The sequence below is a fragment of the Myxocyprinus asiaticus genome, chromosome 28 (genome assembly GCF_019703515.2).
Source record: "Myxocyprinus asiaticus isolate MX2 ecotype Aquarium Trade chromosome 28, UBuf_Myxa_2, whole genome shotgun sequence".
NCBI classification, from domain to species: Eukaryota; Metazoa; Chordata; class Actinopteri; order Cypriniformes; family Catostomidae; genus Myxocyprinus; species Myxocyprinus asiaticus.
Window position 1 is genome coordinate 9,111,151 of NC_059371.1, and position 19,313 is coordinate 9,130,463.

Genomic DNA, 19,313 nt, shown 5'->3' on the forward strand with positions numbered 1-19,313 from the left:
CTTATGTTTGCACACAGAATTAATTATCACTGTCATTCTTGTTCATTTATGTTTATTGCTCTTGGTTTTATTGACATTTTAAAAAATGTATTTATTGTATTGATTTATTGAATTGGGATGTCTGAAATAAATGATAGGTATGATAAATATTCTCTTTGTAACACCATGGTTTGTAATAATAATGTGGCATCATTACAAAACTGACACATCAAAACACCTCAAACCAAATAATGCTAAACTTTGACAAAAATAGTGATTTTTAGAGGTAAATCTTAGAGGTAATTAAGGTAAATAAATAAATATGACAACACCCCAACAACTGCACAACGTTCGAGCTTTTAAATTAGTTAATGTTATTACATTTGTTTAAAAAAATTCCATGGTTATTGTATAAGATTACACAGTTATTGTTTGGGGTCAAGTTTAATGGTGAAGAAAGACAGTCATACACACCTGGGATATCATGAGGGTGAGTAACGAATGACAGAATTTTCATTTTTGTTTGGACTATCACTTTTAACCCAACAACACTTTCAGCTTCAGCCACTGAGGGCAGTGGTTCGAATTTCGGTACGCCGAGACCAATTTCAGCAGAAAACCCTTTCATTCAGTACTGTACGTTCATTCAGATTGAATCACACCTGCTACTACCAATGACCAAGGTAAACATGCATACCAAAATGAGTAAGCCAGTCCGAAGCTCCTTCCATCAGTTACACTATCTGATAGGCTACATTTCAGTTTTGTGTCAGCACGTTCAAGTTGACATAACTAATGCGTTATTAAGCACTAAAATGGATATCTGCAGTGAAAGCATTGGCGAACTGGGATTTGGCGGTTAATTTCAATTAAAAATCGAGAAAGAGAGGCTATCGAAACTTCTACAAGCGGGCTACTTTTACAACATAGTGACAGAGATGTTCATTCACAAGGACAGACACATGGATTTTGTGTTCAAGTAAAGGTAAGTTAATGTATTTATTGATACTAGGTCATAGATACTAGGTCATTGTTTCTGGTCTAGTCTGAGGCTATGAAGTGGTGATCTTCTTGTGTTATGTTTTATAGTTCTAACATAGTGTCTGTTTAAAAAAAAAAAGCCTTGTGTCTTCAAGTTAAGACTGTTGTCTTTTGTGGTCAGATTAGATAATAGCTGTGGTTCTAAACTGTGGGAAGAGTGACATGTGAGGCCTGTGATGTTGAAACAACTGTATTAACTGGCAATCTTTTCTTTTTCTTTTTGTTGTATGTCAAAACAAGCTCTTCTGGCACTATGGTTCATTGTATGATTTAATGGACATAAACATGCTTGGCTCAAAATATGACAATCTTTAATCTGTGTGATATGAACAGTATTACTGTCCTGAATTTAAAACAATTTGGTCATGAAGTTCGCCACTGTGACAATTGTTTCCATTGACTGGTGGGTTTTAAGGCAACAATTTACCTCAACATTTCTGCGACATTACGTTTTGGGCACAGCGTTTAATAATGTGTATTAAAAATCTTTGATGCTTGCCCAGTCTCAATGCCCAAGGCACATGCCTGATTTACAGTGATTCTGCAGTGGCATGTACATTTTTCATTAGCCAAATATTTTTAAGCCATTATATTCTTTATTGCAATAGAAAAGTGGTCAATTCTTGTATCTATGTAATGACATACGTTTTATATTTAAACGCACCACTGCTGTGCCATTGTATCTAGCTTGCAAATATTGAAGTGGCCAGGGTGACAGCCTTTAAATGTGGTCAGGAGGGAACTCAATGTTATTTGCCATTGAAAGTTTTAATGACTTATTTAAGGATTATCAGGGACTTCCCAAAAGGTAGTGACATGACTGCAAGTGTCAGAGCATATGTCTTTCAGTCAGAGTGAAATGGAATGAGAGTGTGACTCAAACAACATATTTGAAATTTGATGATGGTTAGTTTATGAACTTTTTACATGTCATCAAGATACACATACTGTATGTTCACTCATCAGTGGAATAGTTCAACCAAAAAAGAAAATTCTGTCATAACTAACTAACTCATGTCGTTAGTGTAGGACTGTCTAAAAACAGTATGTTAGCTATTCTGAACAAGCTTCTATTATTGCGCTCATGAATATTTTTTCTGAAAAATTACTATAAATTCCTGGCTGTTTCTCACTGAAATCCATTCCATGCCTTCAGAAGACACTGAATACAGGTGCATCTCAATAAATTAGAATGTCGTGGAAAAGTTCATTTATTTCAGTAATTCAACTCAAATTGTGAAACTCGTGTATTAAATAAATTCAATGCACACAGACTGAAGTAGTTTAAGTCTTTGGTTCTTTTAATTGTGATGATTTTGGCTCATATTTAACAAAAACCCACCAATTCACTATCTCAAAAAATTAGAATATGGTGACATGCCAATCAGCTAATCAACTCAAAACACCTGCAAAGTTTTCCTGAGCCTTCAAAATGGTCTCTCAGTTTGGTTCACTAGGCTACACAATCATGGGGAAGACTGCTGATCTGACAGTTGTCCAGAAGACAATAATTGACACCCTTCACAAGGAGGGTAAGCCACAAACATTCATTGCCAAAGAAGCTGGCTGTTCACAGAGTGCTGTATCCAAGCATGTTAACAGAAAGTTGAGTGGAAGGAAAAAGTGTGGAAGAAAAAGATGAACAACCAACCAAGAGAACCGCAGCCTTATAAGGATTGTCAAGCAAAATTGATTCAAGAATTTGGGTGAACTTTACAAGGAATGGACTGAGGCTGGGGTCAAGGCATCAAGAGCCACCACACATAGACGTGTCAAGGAATTTGGCTACAGTTGTCGTATTCCTCTTGTTAAGCCACTCCTGAACCACAGACAACGTCAGAGACGTCTTACCTGGGCTAAGGAGAAGAAGAACTGGACTGTTGCCCAGTGGTCCAAAGTCCTCTTTTCAGATGAGAGCAAGTTTTGTATTTCATTTGGAAACCAAGGTCCTAGAGTCTGGAAGAAGGGTGGAGAAGCTCATAGCCCAAGTTGCTTGAAGTCCAGTGTTAAGTTTCCACAGTCTGTGATGATTTGGGGTGCAATGTCATCTGCTGGTGTTGGTCCATTGTGTTTTTTGAAAACCAAAGTCACTGCACCTGTTTACCAAGAAATTTTGGAGCTTCCTTCTGCTGACCAGCTTTTTAAAGATGCTGATTTCATTTTCCAGCAGGATTTGGCACCTGCCCACACTGCCAAAAGCACCAAAAGTTAGTTAAATGACCATGGTGTTGGTGTGCTTGACTGGCCAGCAAACTCACCAGACCTGAACCCCATAGAGAATCTATGGGGTATTGTCAAGAGGAAAATGAGAAACAAGAGACCAAAAAATGCAGATGAGCTGAAGGCCACTGTCAAAGAAACCTGGGCTTCCATACCACCTCGGCAGTGCCACAAACTGATCACCTCCATGCCACGCCAAATTGAGGCAGTAATTAAAGCAAAAGGAGCCCCTACCAAGTATTGAGTACATATACAGTAAATGAACATACTTTCCAGAAGGCCAACAATTCACTAAAAATGTTTTTTTTATTGGTCTTATGATGTATTCTAATTTTTTGAGATAGTGAATTGGTGGGTTTTTGTTAAATGTGAGCCAAAATCATCACAATTAAAAGAACCAAAGACTTAAACTACTTCAGTCTGTGTGCACTGAATTTATTTAATACACGAGTTTCACAATTTGAGTTGAATTACTGAAATAAATGAACTTTTCCACGACATTCTAATTTATTGAGATGCACCTGTATAATGCACAAGTCACATAGACTACTTTTATGTGAAAAAGTGAGGCACTATCCACTGCCATTGTATTGAGAAGACAGATCACAATAATCATTAAAGGGATAGTTCACCCAAAAATGAAACTTCTCTTACCATTTACTCACCCTCATGCCATTCCAGATGTGTATGAGTTTCTTTCTTCTGCATAACATAAATTAAGATCTTTAGAAGAATATTTCAGCTCTGTAGGTCCACACAATGCAAGTGAATGGGTGCCAAAAGTTTGGAGCTCCAAAATCCACATAAGGGCCACATAAAGGTACTCCAGATGGCTCTGGTGGTAAAATCCATGTCTTATGAAGTGATATGATAGATATGGGTGAGAAACAGATCAATAATTAATTCAGTTTTCCTTAACTTTCTCCTTCTTCTGTTTTTGGTGATTCACATCCTTCTTGCATATCGCCCCCTACTGGGCAGGGAGGAGAATTCATGACAAAAAATGACTTAAATATGTATCTGTTTCTCGCCCACACCTGTTATATCATGTCTGAACACATATGTCATATGGATTACTTTTATGCTCCCTTCATGTGGATTTTGGAGCTTCAAAAGTTTGGCACCCATTCACTTGCATTGAATGGACCTACAGAGCTGAAATATTCTTCTACAAATTTTAATTTGTGTTCTGAAGAAGAAAGAAATTTTCATTTGGGGGGAACTATCCCTTTAAACCACACTTGTTTCAATGCCTTTGTATTAGATAGTAATATATCAAACCAAATGGCTTGCCTCAAACAAATAAAAAGTATATATTTTTTTATTATGATTATTGAAAACCTACCAAACCACTGTTTATGAAATGTTCTGCTTGAACAATGTGCTATCTCTCTTAAATCCCACTTGATTTCATGTTTTGTTATCTAAGGCAATGACATTCAGACGTGTCTTAATTCTATGGGGCCACTTTAGCTATAGTGCATCTTAAGCCAAGATATGTGAATCTTGCATGCTTTGAATAGAGCTAAAGGGAACATTCTTTACAGCGATTAAGCTCAAACAAGCATGAATTTAGTAAACTGGCATGTTGATCCATTATACGGAACAGTCAGGACATCAAACAGAGGAACAGTGATATTGCCATACAGCTCAAGTTCCATTAAATCTGTGTGATCACCACAGGTGAGTAGATTATGGGTTAATCCCATGCTTTGTTTACATAGTTGATGTTCTTCCAAGTGTTTGGTAATGAATGGATGTTTATGGGTTCAAGAAAATGAAATTATGTTTTTGGAATGCGGAATGTGTTGTCTCATTTATGATTGAGACAGAAGCATCTGGACTCAGGTTTCCTTTTTGACAGTTTCCTGTTCGAAGACAATGGCATGCACTCACTCGCCCCTGCACATGCAAACAAGGAGGAAGTGTTCAGGTGCTTATACAGATGCTCATGAATAAGGGATGTGGGGTAAGTTGTGTTTTGGTGTCTATTGAGTGTGTGACAGTGCTCCAGCTCCTTGACCGTATCCAAAACCCTTCGGCCCAAAGTTTTTGGCATAGCAACCTGTGCAAAACACAAAATGAGTTAATACATTGACAATCAGACAAAGAATGACAATGATAAAGACATTTTTTGTTTTATGAAGAAAACGTGAGTGGTGCTTGTAATCAGTCCTGCTCGAACTGCTCCTAGCGGCATTTGAACTGGTGTCGCCAGCATGGGAGGCAGGCACGCTAACTAGGAGACTAAAGGCTACAGCCCCCAGCATCAGTCGCTAGTGCGCCTCATAAGGCCAAGGGAGTGGGGTTTACACATACCGCACAGCTATCACGTACCAGCTGGCTCCCGTTACCTCACTCCTATCCAGGTCACGGCACCACTGTAGCTGGTCCTGCTTGACCCGCTCAGAGTGGGATTCGAACCAGCTTCAGCCGGCATTGCAGGCGGACACGCTAACAAAGAGGCTAAATTCTACAGCCCCTAGCGTCAGTCACTAGTGTGCCTCTTGAGGCCAGGGGAGTGAGGTTTACACATACCGCACAGCTATCAAGGAACAGCTGGCTCCATTACACTTGCCCATGCAAAATTTGCCACAATGATGCCACAGTAAGTTGTTCTGGGTGGTTTAAATTGCAATTGAAAAGGTGATAGGATAACACTGAATACTCTGCCTTTGCAGTAGATTTCACCATCCTTGTCGGCCAAAGTTGTGGACTCCAGCCCCTTACCACACTTAGCACATCGAAAACAACCCTTGTGCCAAGCCTGCACAGAAAAAATAAATAAATAACAACAGTTCCTCAATGAAAATCATATTTAGAGCTTTCAAAGTCACTCATAAATACAAGCACTATGAAACATGTGACCAAGCTGATTGTCAGTAACTGTCATTTAGTTTATTTTGGAGCTCCACCACTACATTTCCTCCCATCATTTCGCTTTTGACTTACACTTCCTGCCCCTATGACTTTCTCAGCCGCATAGACGGCCTTACGACATCGCGGACAAGCATCAGAGCCACCAAACTTTTGAGCAAACTTGGATGTGTTGGGGTTGTTGGTTGGCCGGTGTGATTGAGGCCTGCAATCAAGAGACACAAAACACAGGAGTCAGATACAGTTCTAAATAGCATTAGGTATTAAGTAGGTTTTAAAACTCAAAATGCAAAAACAAGTGGTTTCTTACTCCTCAGCTTTAATGCCCAGCGACTCTCCTTTGTCCATGCTCAGAGTCCCTGCACCAGCGCCATAGCCATAGCCTTTGGGCCCATATTTTTTACCATAACAAGCCTTGCAGTAGATCTCATCCTCATGGACGGCCACAGTAGTGCTGTCTAGATTTTTTCTGCACACCACTGAAACAAGAAGAATGAGAGAATATAGCAAAAATATATACTCCAAAATAATAGTATAACCCCATAAATATAAAAATAATATAATATAAATAATATAATAAAAAAGCAGAAACACCATCAGATGAGGCTGTACAAGACTCCAAAAATATAATAGATATAGTAACTTGGTTGTTTTGGGTATTGTTTTATGGTATTAGTTGGTAAAACATCCCATCCTGTTAGAAAATAATAATTGGAATTACTTGACTAGCCTAAATTTAAAAAAATTAAGCTCCAGCACTTTGAGCCATGTCTATAGAGGAAAACCTACAAATTGTGTGTGTTTAAAGTGATTAAAATGGGCTTTGATATATTTTCCTGCATACTGACTGTCTGGAAAGCAGAACCCAGGCTTTGAGGGCCCACTGCAGGTTACTGTACATTTATTGCTCATGTATCTTAATGTGATTGTAAATACAAATAGCAGGGGGCACCAGAGAACAATCTTTGCTTCAAAGACTAGTCTGAGATCGTTTGAATAGACTAATGTAAACACCTGGTTTTGTGTTTAATTTGCAAATTATCTGTCCTAAATAGTATGTAAAATTACAATAAATGTGTAAATCATATTGAAAATAGCCAAAAGCACCCAATTGTGCATGCTTTTCTAGCTAATGTTGCCAATAACATTATGTGCAATGAAAGAGGAGTATGTGATGATTCTCTTTCGACTTTTGGCGTTTAAGAAAATTGTAGAGGAATCCGAGGATGTGGCTGCCACAGCAGTTTTTAAACATGAGTTCTTAAACGTGTAGTAATAATACATTTTAAGGTAATAAATTTAACTTAGCCTACATGCAAACACAAACAGTGCATGACAAGGGGTCTGTGGTACCAAGACGCAATATTCTGACATGGTAGTAGGAATTCTGTTGTAGGTACTTACCCATCACTAGTCACTACATACTTGTAGGGCATAGTAAAATTATGTGAACTGGGATTAGTGGATTGCTTTCTGTACTTAAATAAATGCAATAATTCATTTTGGCATGAATTCTCCCATTCACTTGAAAATGATCTATAATACTCAATTTAGACACTTTGTAAGAGGAGTTTTGAAGTTTTACTAACTGCTGAGAGGCAGTTCTTAAAGACACACAAAGGTAATTAGGTCAGTCATAACCAAGGTCTTTCTAGCAAGTCAGTCCACTGCGGCCATCTTTGGAACTCTCCCAGGAGTCTATTTCCAGTCATGCCAGTGCAGCTCCTATCTACCTGAATGGAGGAACACCAAAGTCTCATAAACGGTTGGTCAAGATTACGATCAAAGAACCTATTTCAAATCAGCAGTAAAATCTGACAATGCTGGTGTAATAAATTATGCTATACCACAGATTATGCTAAAAAACGCAATTTTCCCAGCTTGTTTAGCTAATGTGCATGCGCGTTCTCGAGATAATTGACAGGCAATGTCTGTATCTAAAAGGTGATTGGGTCTTTTACCTGCAAGGCAGGACTTCCTTTCTATATCCGTTGACCGTTGGGAGCTAGAGACTCTTGGTTGGACGTTCCAATTTCTCCCATTAATTTAAATAGAAGTGGCCTGACTCTGCTAAATTGTCTCTGGTCATAACTTGACTTAAACTGGGTGGTAAGAGTTGCATCACTCAAAAGAACACCATGCTGTGCCAGTCATTGTAGAAAAGACACTTAATAACAAGATATAAATAATAATATAACTAATTGCACAGCGCTCTGGAATACTCGATTCTGATTGGTCAATGGCGCCATCTTGTGGTGTGATATCTTTAAGTAACAACTGATTAAGACGTATCAGACCACTCATTCGGATATTGCGTATCATCTTTCCTGCTTCTTGGATCACTGTGCGATCTCTCCAAGTAAGCTAATAAAATAAGCTTAACTCAAATCAATATTTGATGTATTGACATTTATTTGTATTTTATTTGGCAAGTAGTCTTGTAATAATATGCAAAATTTTTCACAAAATAAACGCCAACAGAACTCCAACGAAAACCAGAGGTGGATTTCAGCTGTTCAGTGATTTTCCTTACAGACCGACCACAGCAAGTCAGAGTTGGTAAAAAAACACCTCCACCACCCTCATCTTAAACACAGGCGCCCCACAGGGCTGTGTGCTGAGCCCTACGCTCTTCACACTCTTCACCCATGACTGCATCCCCATCTATACCTCCAACTCCATAATTAAATTCACAGATGACACCACAGTAGTTGGCCTGATTTTGGACGATGATGAAACGGCCTACAGGCAAGAGCTGGATCATCTGGCAGAGTGGTGTAAGGACAACGACCTTAACACCTCAAAGACAAAAGAGATGATCATTGACTTCAGGAGATCAAAGGACAAAGCACACTTCCCCCTCCATATACATGGAGAAGTAGTGGAGAGTGTGGAACACCTAACGTTCCTTGGAGTCACTATGTCAAAACAGCTGACATGGACCATCAACACCTCAACACTGGTGAAAAAAAGGCCCAACAAAGACTCTTCTTCCTCAGGAAGCTGAAAAAGCTCAACTCCCACAGAAACTGCTGCTGAATTTGTACAGGGCCACAATTGAAACCATCCGGACTAATTGCGCCATGGTGTGGTAGGCCAGCTGCACAACTGCTGCAAAGACCTGTATCGCATGGTGAAGGCGGCCCAGCACATTGTCGGGATGGAGCTCCATGAACTGGACATCATCTATGCCAGCAGACTGAGAAAGAAAGCAAGCAGCATAATCAGAGACACCACACACCCCGGCCACTCCCTGTTTGAACCGCTGGCATCCGGCAAACGGTTCAGGACAATAAAACTGAGAACCAACAGACTGAGGAAAAGCTTCTATAACAGAGCTGTGGCCTCCATCACACCCCTCCCATAGAGCAGTGAAAAGAAACTGTGAGCGCACACACACACACACATACACACACTCACACACACACACAACAAGGACTGTGATACACATACATACTATATATCAAAGACTAACATACTTGCACTAACGTCACTTTTACAGTTGCAAATAATCACCTTCAGCACATGTAGCTGCTACTGCTGTCTTCTCCAAAGTTGCTGCTATATTTTGGACTGCTTTTATTTATTTTTATTTTTATTGTTATTATATTTATTGTTTTTACTTAGTTGTCTTATTTAATTACTAGAGAGAAGCCAAACAGAGTTTCATTCATCATGATGGCGCCACGGATGGCTGCCTCGGTGTGGAGCTCCTCAGTTCTTTTGTTGTTTTCGTTTGATTGTCCTGTGTTTAATAATCTTTTTCCAGTCAGTTTTAACAGAGACGAACTGCTGAACATTCGACAGCATATACCAGACAATCTTTTCCCGGTTTTCGAATATTCAGACATTTTGCTAAACATTTTAGTTGGAAGCGCAGCTCTGATGTTCAAGAGAAGCAGGCGAGGGAGACGAGCCGGTGCGCACGGATTTCGAACAGCGCTGCCGAGTATTCACTTAGCAAATATCCGCTCTCTTCCTAACAAAACGGACGAACTAAATCTCCTCACCTGCACAAACAAGGACTTTTCAACCTCTGCTGCCTTGTGCTTCACAGAAACCTGGCTGAGTGAAGCCATTCCGGACAGCGCGTTACATCAGCCAGGCTTCCAGCTGTTCAGAGCGGATCGCATCGCGGAGATAACGGGGAAAACGAGAGGCGGTGGAACATGCTTTTATATCAATGAAAGTTGGTGTACAGATGTAACAACTTTAAAGAGGATGTGCTGTCATAATTTGGAAGCGATCTTTATTAACTGTAAGCCTTTCTACTTGGCATGGGAGTTTTCCATGTTTATTCTGGTGAGTGTGTATATCTCACCAAACGCGAGTTTGAACACAGCGCTGCGACAGCTGGCTCATCAAATCACAGACATGGAACAACAATACCCGGACTCAGTTATTATTATTCTTGGGGATTTTAACAAATAAAATCTCACATGTGAACTTCCCAAATACAAACATCACATCACATGCCCCACCAGAGACAGGAACATACTGGATCATTGTTACACAACAATAAAGGATGCATATCGCTCTGTCCCAAGAGCAGCTTTGGGACTCTCTGATCACTGACTGGTTCATCTACTTCCAACCTACAGGCAGAAATTAAAATCAACCAAGCCAGTAGTAAGGATTGTAAAGAGATGGACCAATGAAGCAGAGCGGGAACTACAAGCCTGCTTCGATTGTCGGATTGGAGTGTTTTTTAGGCTGCAGCCACAGACCTGGATGAGCTCACAGATACTGTTACATCATATATCAGTTTCTATGAGGATATGTGCATTCCTACTAGGACTTATTTAAAGTTCAACAATGACAAACCGTGGTTTACAGCAGAGCTCAGGCAGCTTCGTCAGGCCAAAGAGGATGCTTACAGGGGTGGGGATAAAGTCTTGTACAATCAGGCCAGGAACACACTAAACAGGGAAATCAGAGTGGCTAAAACAAGATACTCTGAGAAGCAGTGTGGAGTGGCATGAAACAACTCACAGATTACAAGACTCCTACCCCCAACCTTGTAGGGAACCAACAACTGGCTGACTACCTGAATGTGTTCTACTGCAGATTTGAAAGGCCCAATCTCACACCCCACACCCACTCTGACCTTCACTTCACACCAACACCTCCTGCAACCCCTCTCCTCCCCCCTCCTGCTACTCAACCTGCACTTAAGATCTGTGAAGATGATGTGAGCCGCGTCTTTCGGAAACAAAAGACGAGGAAAGCTTCAGGCCCAGATGGCGTCTCACCAGCATGCCTTCGATCCTGTGCTAACCAGCTGGCCCCCATCTTCACACAGTTCTTCAATAGATCACTGGAGCAGTGTGAAGTCCCATGCTGCTTCAAACGCTCAGTCATTATTCCTGTCCCAAAGAAACCAAAAATCACAGGACTTAATGACTACAGACCTGTCGCCCTGATGTCTGTGGTCATGAAATCATTTGAGAGACTGGTGTTGGCCCACCTGAAGGATATCACTGGACCCTTTCTAGATCCCCTTCAATTTGCTTATCGAGCAAACAGGTCTGTGGATGATGCAGTCAACATACATAGGATTGCATCATATCCTGCAACATCTGCACAGACCAGGGACATATGCAAGGATCCTTTTTGTGGACTTCAGTTCGGCTTTCATCACCATCATCCCAGCTATACTCCAGAATAAACTACACCAACTCTCTGTTCCCATGTCTGTCGGTCAGTGGATTACCAGCTTTCTGACGGACAGGCAGCAGCTTGTGAGACAGGGGAAACTCACTTCTAGCACCTGTACAATCAGCACTGGTGCCCCCCAGGGATGTGTGCTCTCCCCACTACTCTTCTCCCTCTACACCAATAATAATAATAATAATTATAATAATTTTCTTTATTCATCACACATTATACATTTGCACATATACAGTGAAATTCTTCTTTTTCACATATCCCAGCTAGGCTGGGGTCAGAGTGCAGGGTCAGCCATGATACAGCGCCCCTGGAGCAGATAGGGTCAAGGGCCTTGCTCAAGGGCCCAACAGTGGCATCTTGGCGGTGATGGGGCTTGAACCCCCGACCTTCTGATCAGTAACCCAGAGCCTTAACCGCTGAGCTACCACTGCCCCTCGCTGAGCTACCACTGCCCTGACTGCATCGCCAAGGACCCCTCTGTCAAGCTCCTGAAGTTTGCAGATGACACCACTGTCATTGGCCTCATCCGAGATGACGATGAATCTGCATGCTGAAGGGAGGTTGAACAGCTGGCTGTCTGGTGCAGTTAAAACAACCTTGAGCTGAACATGCTCAAAACGGTGGAGATCATTGTGGACTTTAGGAGAAACACCCCAACACTGACCCCCCTCACCATTCAAACATCACTGTGGCAGCAGTGGATTCATTCAGGTTCCTGGGCACTACCATCTCACAGGACCTACAGTAGGAGACACATATTTAATTCATTGTGAAAAAGGCCCAGCAGAGGTTGTACTTCATTTGCCAGCTGAGGAAGTTCGACCTGCCACAGGCACTGCTGATACAGTTTTACTGTCTGGTTTGGTTCAGCTATGAAATCAGACATCAGAAGACTACAAAGGACAGTTCGGACTGCTGAGAGGATTATTGGTTGCCCCCTGCCCCCCCTTCAAGAATTATACACTTCCAGAGTGAGGAAAAAGGCTGGAAAAATCACTCTGGACCCCACTCACCCTGCCCACTACCTTTTTGAACTGTTGCCTTCTGGCCGACACCTCAGAGCTCTGAGCCCAGAACCGTCAGGCACAGGAACAGTTTTTTCCCTCAGGCTATCCATCTCATGAACAGTTAAATTGCCCCACTGAGCAATAACTATGTGCAATACACAGTTTAGTCTTTCTTATATTTATCCAACATCCAACCTCTTCTGCCATTTCATTCCTCTGGAAAAAATTATAAAAAATAAAATAAAATTTGCACTGTACATAACAGATTTGTATTTGCACTGTACATAACAGATTGTATTAGATTTGCACTACCCATGTGTATGTGTGTATGTATATATGTGTGTGTCTGTACATATGTGTATAATTCCTTTTTATTTTTTATTATTATCTATGTGTTGCTGCTGTTTTTGTATTGTTTTTGTATTGTTGTAAACTGGAAGCTCCTGTCACCAAGACAAATTCCTTTTATGTGTAAGCATACTTGGCAATAAAGCTGATTCTGATTCTGATTGTACCTGTGTATAATGACAATAAAGAACATTCTGATTCTGATTATTTCTTCTTACATAATCACATAATTTCACCGCAAATCAATCTTTTATGTCAACCAGTTGTTATCGAAAAAAAAAAAATCCCTTTAGGGTGAAACAACAAGACAAGTCCTGATCACCCTGTCGTGGTCTATTTTGCGATAACAACTGGCTGACTGTACATTATCCCTTACTAAACAGACAGTTTGTTATGTACATTTATAAATCATATGAGATTTCAAATTGTGAAACTTTGTTAAAAACACCAAGCTACTGAAATACTGGACCAGTTGCCCATGAAATGTCATTTAAAAAACAGGAACGCATAATTTACTGCACAGGAAGCAGGATCTGTGGAAGCTCTTCCCTTCACACTGCACCTCCTCTGCAAAGTACACAGTTTTCTGACAGCAGCCACATTTGTTTCCTCCTCCAAGAGGCATCCTGTATAACACATACACAAACACACATATACACATACACACACACACACACATACATACACACGAGAGAGAGAGAGAAAGAGACAGAATAGGTCAGATCTTTGAGAATGTTACTCTTTGCATGTGGGAGAGTGTGTATATGCGTGCAGTCACGTGCATGTTGCATGTATTTATGGCTGTTCTTTCACTGAATGAAATGGAAACAACTGTTTTTATAGGCGACAACAAACCAGTGTAATATTCCTACAGCCCAAAAAGGTTTTTTTTTTCCTTTTTTTTCTTCATTATTAAAGAATGCTTACACAAACATTGGATCTGAAACAGATATACAAACACATTTGGGATTTCATACTAACACATACTTGCTCTGATTCCAGAGTAGAGCCTGAACTTTACTGCTTGGCATGTATATCTGTTCCCTTCCAGAATGTTCCTTCCGCTGTTCTAGATTAGCAACACCACTGAACTCCGTTCAGCTGGAATCAGTAAGATCTAACTTTAAAGGGATAGTTCACCCAAAAATAAAAATTCTGTCATCATGTGCTCACCCTCCTATTAGGGACTGACAGCCTCTCACCATTCACTTTCATTATATGGAACAAACTTGCAATGAAAGTGAATGGTGAATGAGGCTGTCAGTACCTAACATTCTGCCCAACATCTCCTTTTGTGCTTCCCAGAATTAACACGGGAACAAAACAAAACGTCAGATGGGATAACAAAACAAATCAAATGTCATACAGGAATACAAAACAAAATGTCACACGGCAATTCAAAATAAAACAAAACAAACAAAAACCACAACTCAAGTATAGGAACATTCTGCCATCAGTATATGTCAGCAGGAATCAGTAAGATCTAACTTTAAAGGGATAGTTCACCTAAAATAAAAAATTGGTCACATTTGCTCACCCCCATGTCGTTCAAAACCGGCATAGCTTTCTTTCTTCCATTGAACACAAAAGGAGATGTTAGGCAGAGTGTTGGGGACTGACAGCCTCAGTCACCATTCACTTTCATTATATGTATAAAATAATAATAATAATAATAATAATTATATAGTTTAGAATGAAATCTTTTTGATGACAATTTCCTTTCCATTACAAATTTCCCTTCCATGTTCTTCTGATGCTGTGGCAAAAGATAATAAAGAGTTTGATACATAAGCTTGTAGCCAGAATTGAGAAAGTTAGACAAAGTAATATTGTGAAATTGTTTTCATTTTAGCAGTGAAACCTACCTCACATCCTGCTATATTACAAATTGTAAAGTTTTCTGGATGCCTACAAATCCACCATGCTGCAATGTTAGTCTCATTTCCATATGGGGAAAACTGCAAAATGAAGGATGTGTCTCCAAGCTTGCCCACAGAATTTACCACAGTCATGAACCCAGTAACACTCTAAACATACTCAGACTGTTGTGTACTTCATACAGCATATGTGTATTTGTGTAAATGCAAATGTTAAAATTCACTGGTCAGTATCTTAAGAGATGATAGCCGCTCAACCACATAGTACATGAGCTCATCATAAAGTGTCATTTCTATGGCAACCATGTCACTCACCCGAGCCGGATCTCAGCCGCCGGTCATTGGTCACGAAGTCGAAGTGGCAAAAAACGCTCCACTCATGTTTTTACTGTGGCATCAATCAATGTAAGTTGTCGTGTGGCATCTGTTGATGTTTTTGATGATAATTTATGATATTATTATGGTATTATAGCACACATATTAAAGCAGAAGAAGCTTTATTTTAATTATGCGCACATTCTGCGCTCATGCTTATTACATGCAAATTAATTCACGCTTTTCATCCAACACTGGTTCACAGTAAGTGACACAACTGCGCCAGAGCATACCAGTTCATTTGCCCACTTTGACGACTGTTACACCATACAATGGTGGCAAAAAGTCGTTAAAAAATTTAATTTCGTAGTCTCCACTGTATGATCATTAGATATAATACAGTAGCCTACTGATTCGTTACTGTTGGAGTTTAACTGAGAAGTAGGTCCATAAATTAAAATTAGCCATATCATTTATGTATTATTGTGTGGTGAGATGGCATATAAAATCTTTTAAAGTTATCCAGCCAAAGAGTGAGTGAGAACAAAATGTAAGTCCTTTTTTACTCTAAATCTCCTCTTTCTCTTTCACATCTGAAAGTGAAAGTTAAAGTGGAGATTTAGAGTAAAAAAGGACTTAAATTTTGTTCTGTTTCTCACCCACACTTATCCTTTCACTTCTGAAGATATTGAATTAACCACTGGAGTCTTATGAATTACTTTTATGTTTCCTTTATGTGATTTTTGGAGCTACAAAGGTCTGATCATCACTGACTTGCATTGTATGGATCTACAGAGCTGAGATATGTTTCTAAAAATCTTCATTTGTGTTCTGCAGAAGAAAGAAAGTCATGCACATTTGGGATGGCATGAGGGTGAGTAAATGATGAGAGAATTTACATTTTTATGTGAACTATCCCTTTAAGGAGTTTTTCTACTTGATCTAATCCCTGAAGCTGACTTTTGTGGTGTAACCTAATGTAGTTAAGTTAATTCGGTTATGTTAAATAATGTTTTTTACTTCATTCAAACTAGTTACCAGCATAAAGCACATTTTTAGGTTAACAAATTTTTTTTTCTAAAGAGCCTAAAGAGACCCCAGTCATAACTCAATTTTGACAAAATGTGTTCTTACAGTGTTTTGCCTTTGAAGGTCAGTATTGTTGTTGAACGAATATATATATATATATATATATATATATATATATACCAGTTTGGTAATATGTGTTTTATCGGGTAGCTTGTGTTAGGTAAATATGTACTTCCTTTGGCTGCATCTAAATTAACTGCTTTTTTAAAATGAAAAACATAATTTAATATGACTAAATCAACCAACTATACTTTTATGAGGATCCAGTCCAAACTTTTCCAAAGACTCTTTTTTTAGACTGCAGGATTTTCAAAATCCAGTTGTTGTAGCAGATGGCAAGGCTAGACGGGTCACATTCCTGATTCTAGATCAGAAAATCAGGTTTTTATAGCTGTGGAAGAGAACTAAACTGTATATTTTTATGTTACATTATGCTCTTCTCTTCATATAACACAAGTGACGTTTTTGTTCCTTTGTGCATGTCAAGCTGAGAAAAACCAATGAAATTCTAATGGGGTGGAAAGAATTTTAGGATTAAAACAACTTCAGACTTGAAGAACCTGAAACAGTTACAACCTTTTGAACCTCACACATTTTTGAAGTACCATGATGACAGAGAAAGAGGAAAACATGTACTGTAGGTGGTCAGAAAGAGATTCAAAGAAGCATGTGTGAAGAGCTTCTTACCTGAAGTGATGTTCTCTGGTAGGTATGTGAGTATGGACAGAAGCTCAACAAAATTCCAGATGTGGGGACAGGAACAGCTTCTTCTGTTCTAACACATATAATGGTGGAAGGCTCTGTGTAAAAATAAAGCACAGGAGCTCTGGGGTGGGGCCGTGAGGGAAGTGTGTCAAAACTATGTGCTGTGGTGAGAAGTTAAAGGAACAGCGTTACCTCATGACCCTGCTGTGGGTGTATGCTTACTTACACCCCCCACTCCCCCCAAATAATATTCAATAAAAAATTGTGCATGAAAGGGAAAAGTCTGTACTTGTACGTAAGGAAGATTATGGGTCATTATCGCAAAATAAACCCTGAGAGAGTGATCAGGTCTTTAGTATAACCCTGAAGGGGTTTATTTTGTGATAATGACTGACTGACTGTACATGATCCCATTTATTACATGGCTACTTACCAAATAAATGAATAAAATGACATCAAATATTGAAATTAAATTAGAGTAGAAATTACTTTATTATGTGAGTAGAAAGAGACTGCGAAGTGCTATGAGAAACATGAAACTAGCAGACTGATCACACTGTGAATTCTGCGAGACTGCGACAGTTGGTCGCTGAAATCAATCTGTGCTTACTGAAACTTTGACTACTGCCCCCAGTGGCCGAAGCTGGAAGTGTTGTTGAACTTATGAGCCCGTGTGAGCTCCAGTTTCTGTGTGAAATGTCCACAGGGTGGCTCCAAAAGCGAGTTGCATTTTTAGTTGTAAATGTAGTACAGTAAACTGGAAAGCATACTTTGTTAAACATTCACCTAACCCAAACCCCAACCCCAAACCTAACCATTAGTGGAGTAAAAATGTAATTTTATAGTGAAAATGCAACCTCCTTATCACGCTCATCGTTAAATAGATGAATGTGATTACTTCCTGGTTTCCATGGGACCAGAACCCATTTCTTGTAGGTTGCTTGTGCAACATACTCTCGTTTGTGGAAGGGAAAGGTAAACAGTGATGCAAGAATGTCTGATGGGGATGGCATTTGCTAGTAATTTGGCAGAATGGGGTTGCTTTCAGGGAACATGATCTGGCTGACTGGTTGCCGGGGACAAGGGTCAGAAATAAGGCCATTGTCCAAAAATATTTAACCGCAGACTGCTGTGAATAACCAATCATAATCAAGTACTTCAGAGACTGTAATAAAGCATTTCAAGTCATAAAGTTTATTGTAATTTCATGTGGCAACTAAACATTCAAGCTGACAAAATCCCAGTATGTTCATTGCTATATATTAACTATATTTACTATAGTTACCAAGAGAAAAACAAATATTGCTCAGAGGTTTCTCTTTTCAATATGATCGCACAGGAAGTTGGCATGTTGTTTCCAAAAGTTCCAGTACCCTAGGATCGGTCACATTATGCTGACTCACTGACAAACACCTTCTCCTATCAGGCATTTTCCCTTGTGGTACAACCGGAAACATGTTGCGTGAGCCATGTGGAAGATACCGGCATTGCATCCTGCATTGAAACCAAGAAGTAATCGTGTAAGCATAATCAGTGATGAGCGTGATTCAGAGGTTGCATTTTTCCCTCTAACATTACATTACTCACAACACTTACCATTTTGGCCACTAGGGGCAGTGTTTTGAATTTCAGTAAGCACAAACCGATTCTAGCTAAAGAAAAGTCAACCTACTGTTTCCTGTGTTCACTGTGAGATCAGTCTGCTCTTTCATAGCTCAGGTAACTTAATGGAGTCATTCAGGTTTAATTTAAGTTCCTAAGAGTTTTTCCTTAAACTTTGACAGAAAGAAAAAAATGAGAAAATTGGGCTATAAAATTATTGTGGAAAGCCTTTCCCAGACAATGAGAAATGTTTGAATTCTTACAGAAATCTTTTGATTGCAGACTTTGTTAAAATGGCAAATGGGAGCAGTTTAAGTAATTGCTGAGATTTTTTCTGAAACTTTAGAGGAGATACATGAGATTATAGGTATATTATATTATATTATATTATATTATATTATTCAAAAGTCTCAATTTGCTCTCCATTTAATCTCATTGCTGTCTTGGAGAATCAATTGGGAAATTAACTGATTCTCAACTGAATCTCATTTATGATGTTTCTTTCCTGTGGGAAGGGACTTTACAGAACAGAGACAGATGAACGGTATTTTAAGACTTTTAAAATGGACTTGTGTTTAATAAA

At 39.5% G+C, this 19,313-nt stretch overlaps 1 protein-coding gene across 3 annotated transcripts; it reads right to left on the bottom strand.

Annotated features, from left to right (window-relative positions):
• Window positions 1–4,545: 4,545 nt before the first annotated feature.
• Window positions 4,546–17,280, bottom strand: LOC127419292 (cysteine and glycine-rich protein 1). Of its 3 annotated transcripts, none has more exons than XM_051660587.1 (6): window positions 17,111–17,280; window positions 15,335–15,443; window positions 13,659–13,768; window positions 6,428–6,596; window positions 6,193–6,322; window positions 4,546–6,007 (listed from the first exon to the last, which is right to left on the bottom strand). In XM_051660587.1, exons 3-6 carry the CDS (start codon window positions 13,765–13,767, stop codon window positions 5,789–5,791), a joined length of 627 nt encoding a protein of 208 aa, XP_051516547.1. In that variant the 5' UTR covers window position 13,768; window positions 15,335–15,443; window positions 17,111–17,280; the 3' UTR covers window positions 4,546–5,788. The 3 variants fall into 3 exon arrangements, with proteins under 3 accessions (XP_051516547.1, XP_051516549.1, XP_051516546.1); XM_051660589.1 differs by lacking the exon at window positions 15,335–15,443 and having other exon boundaries at window positions 4,546–5,305; window positions 5,914–6,007; window positions 17,111–17,278; XM_051660586.1 differs by lacking the exon at window positions 15,335–15,443.
• Window positions 17,281–19,313: the final 2,033 nt, after the last annotated feature.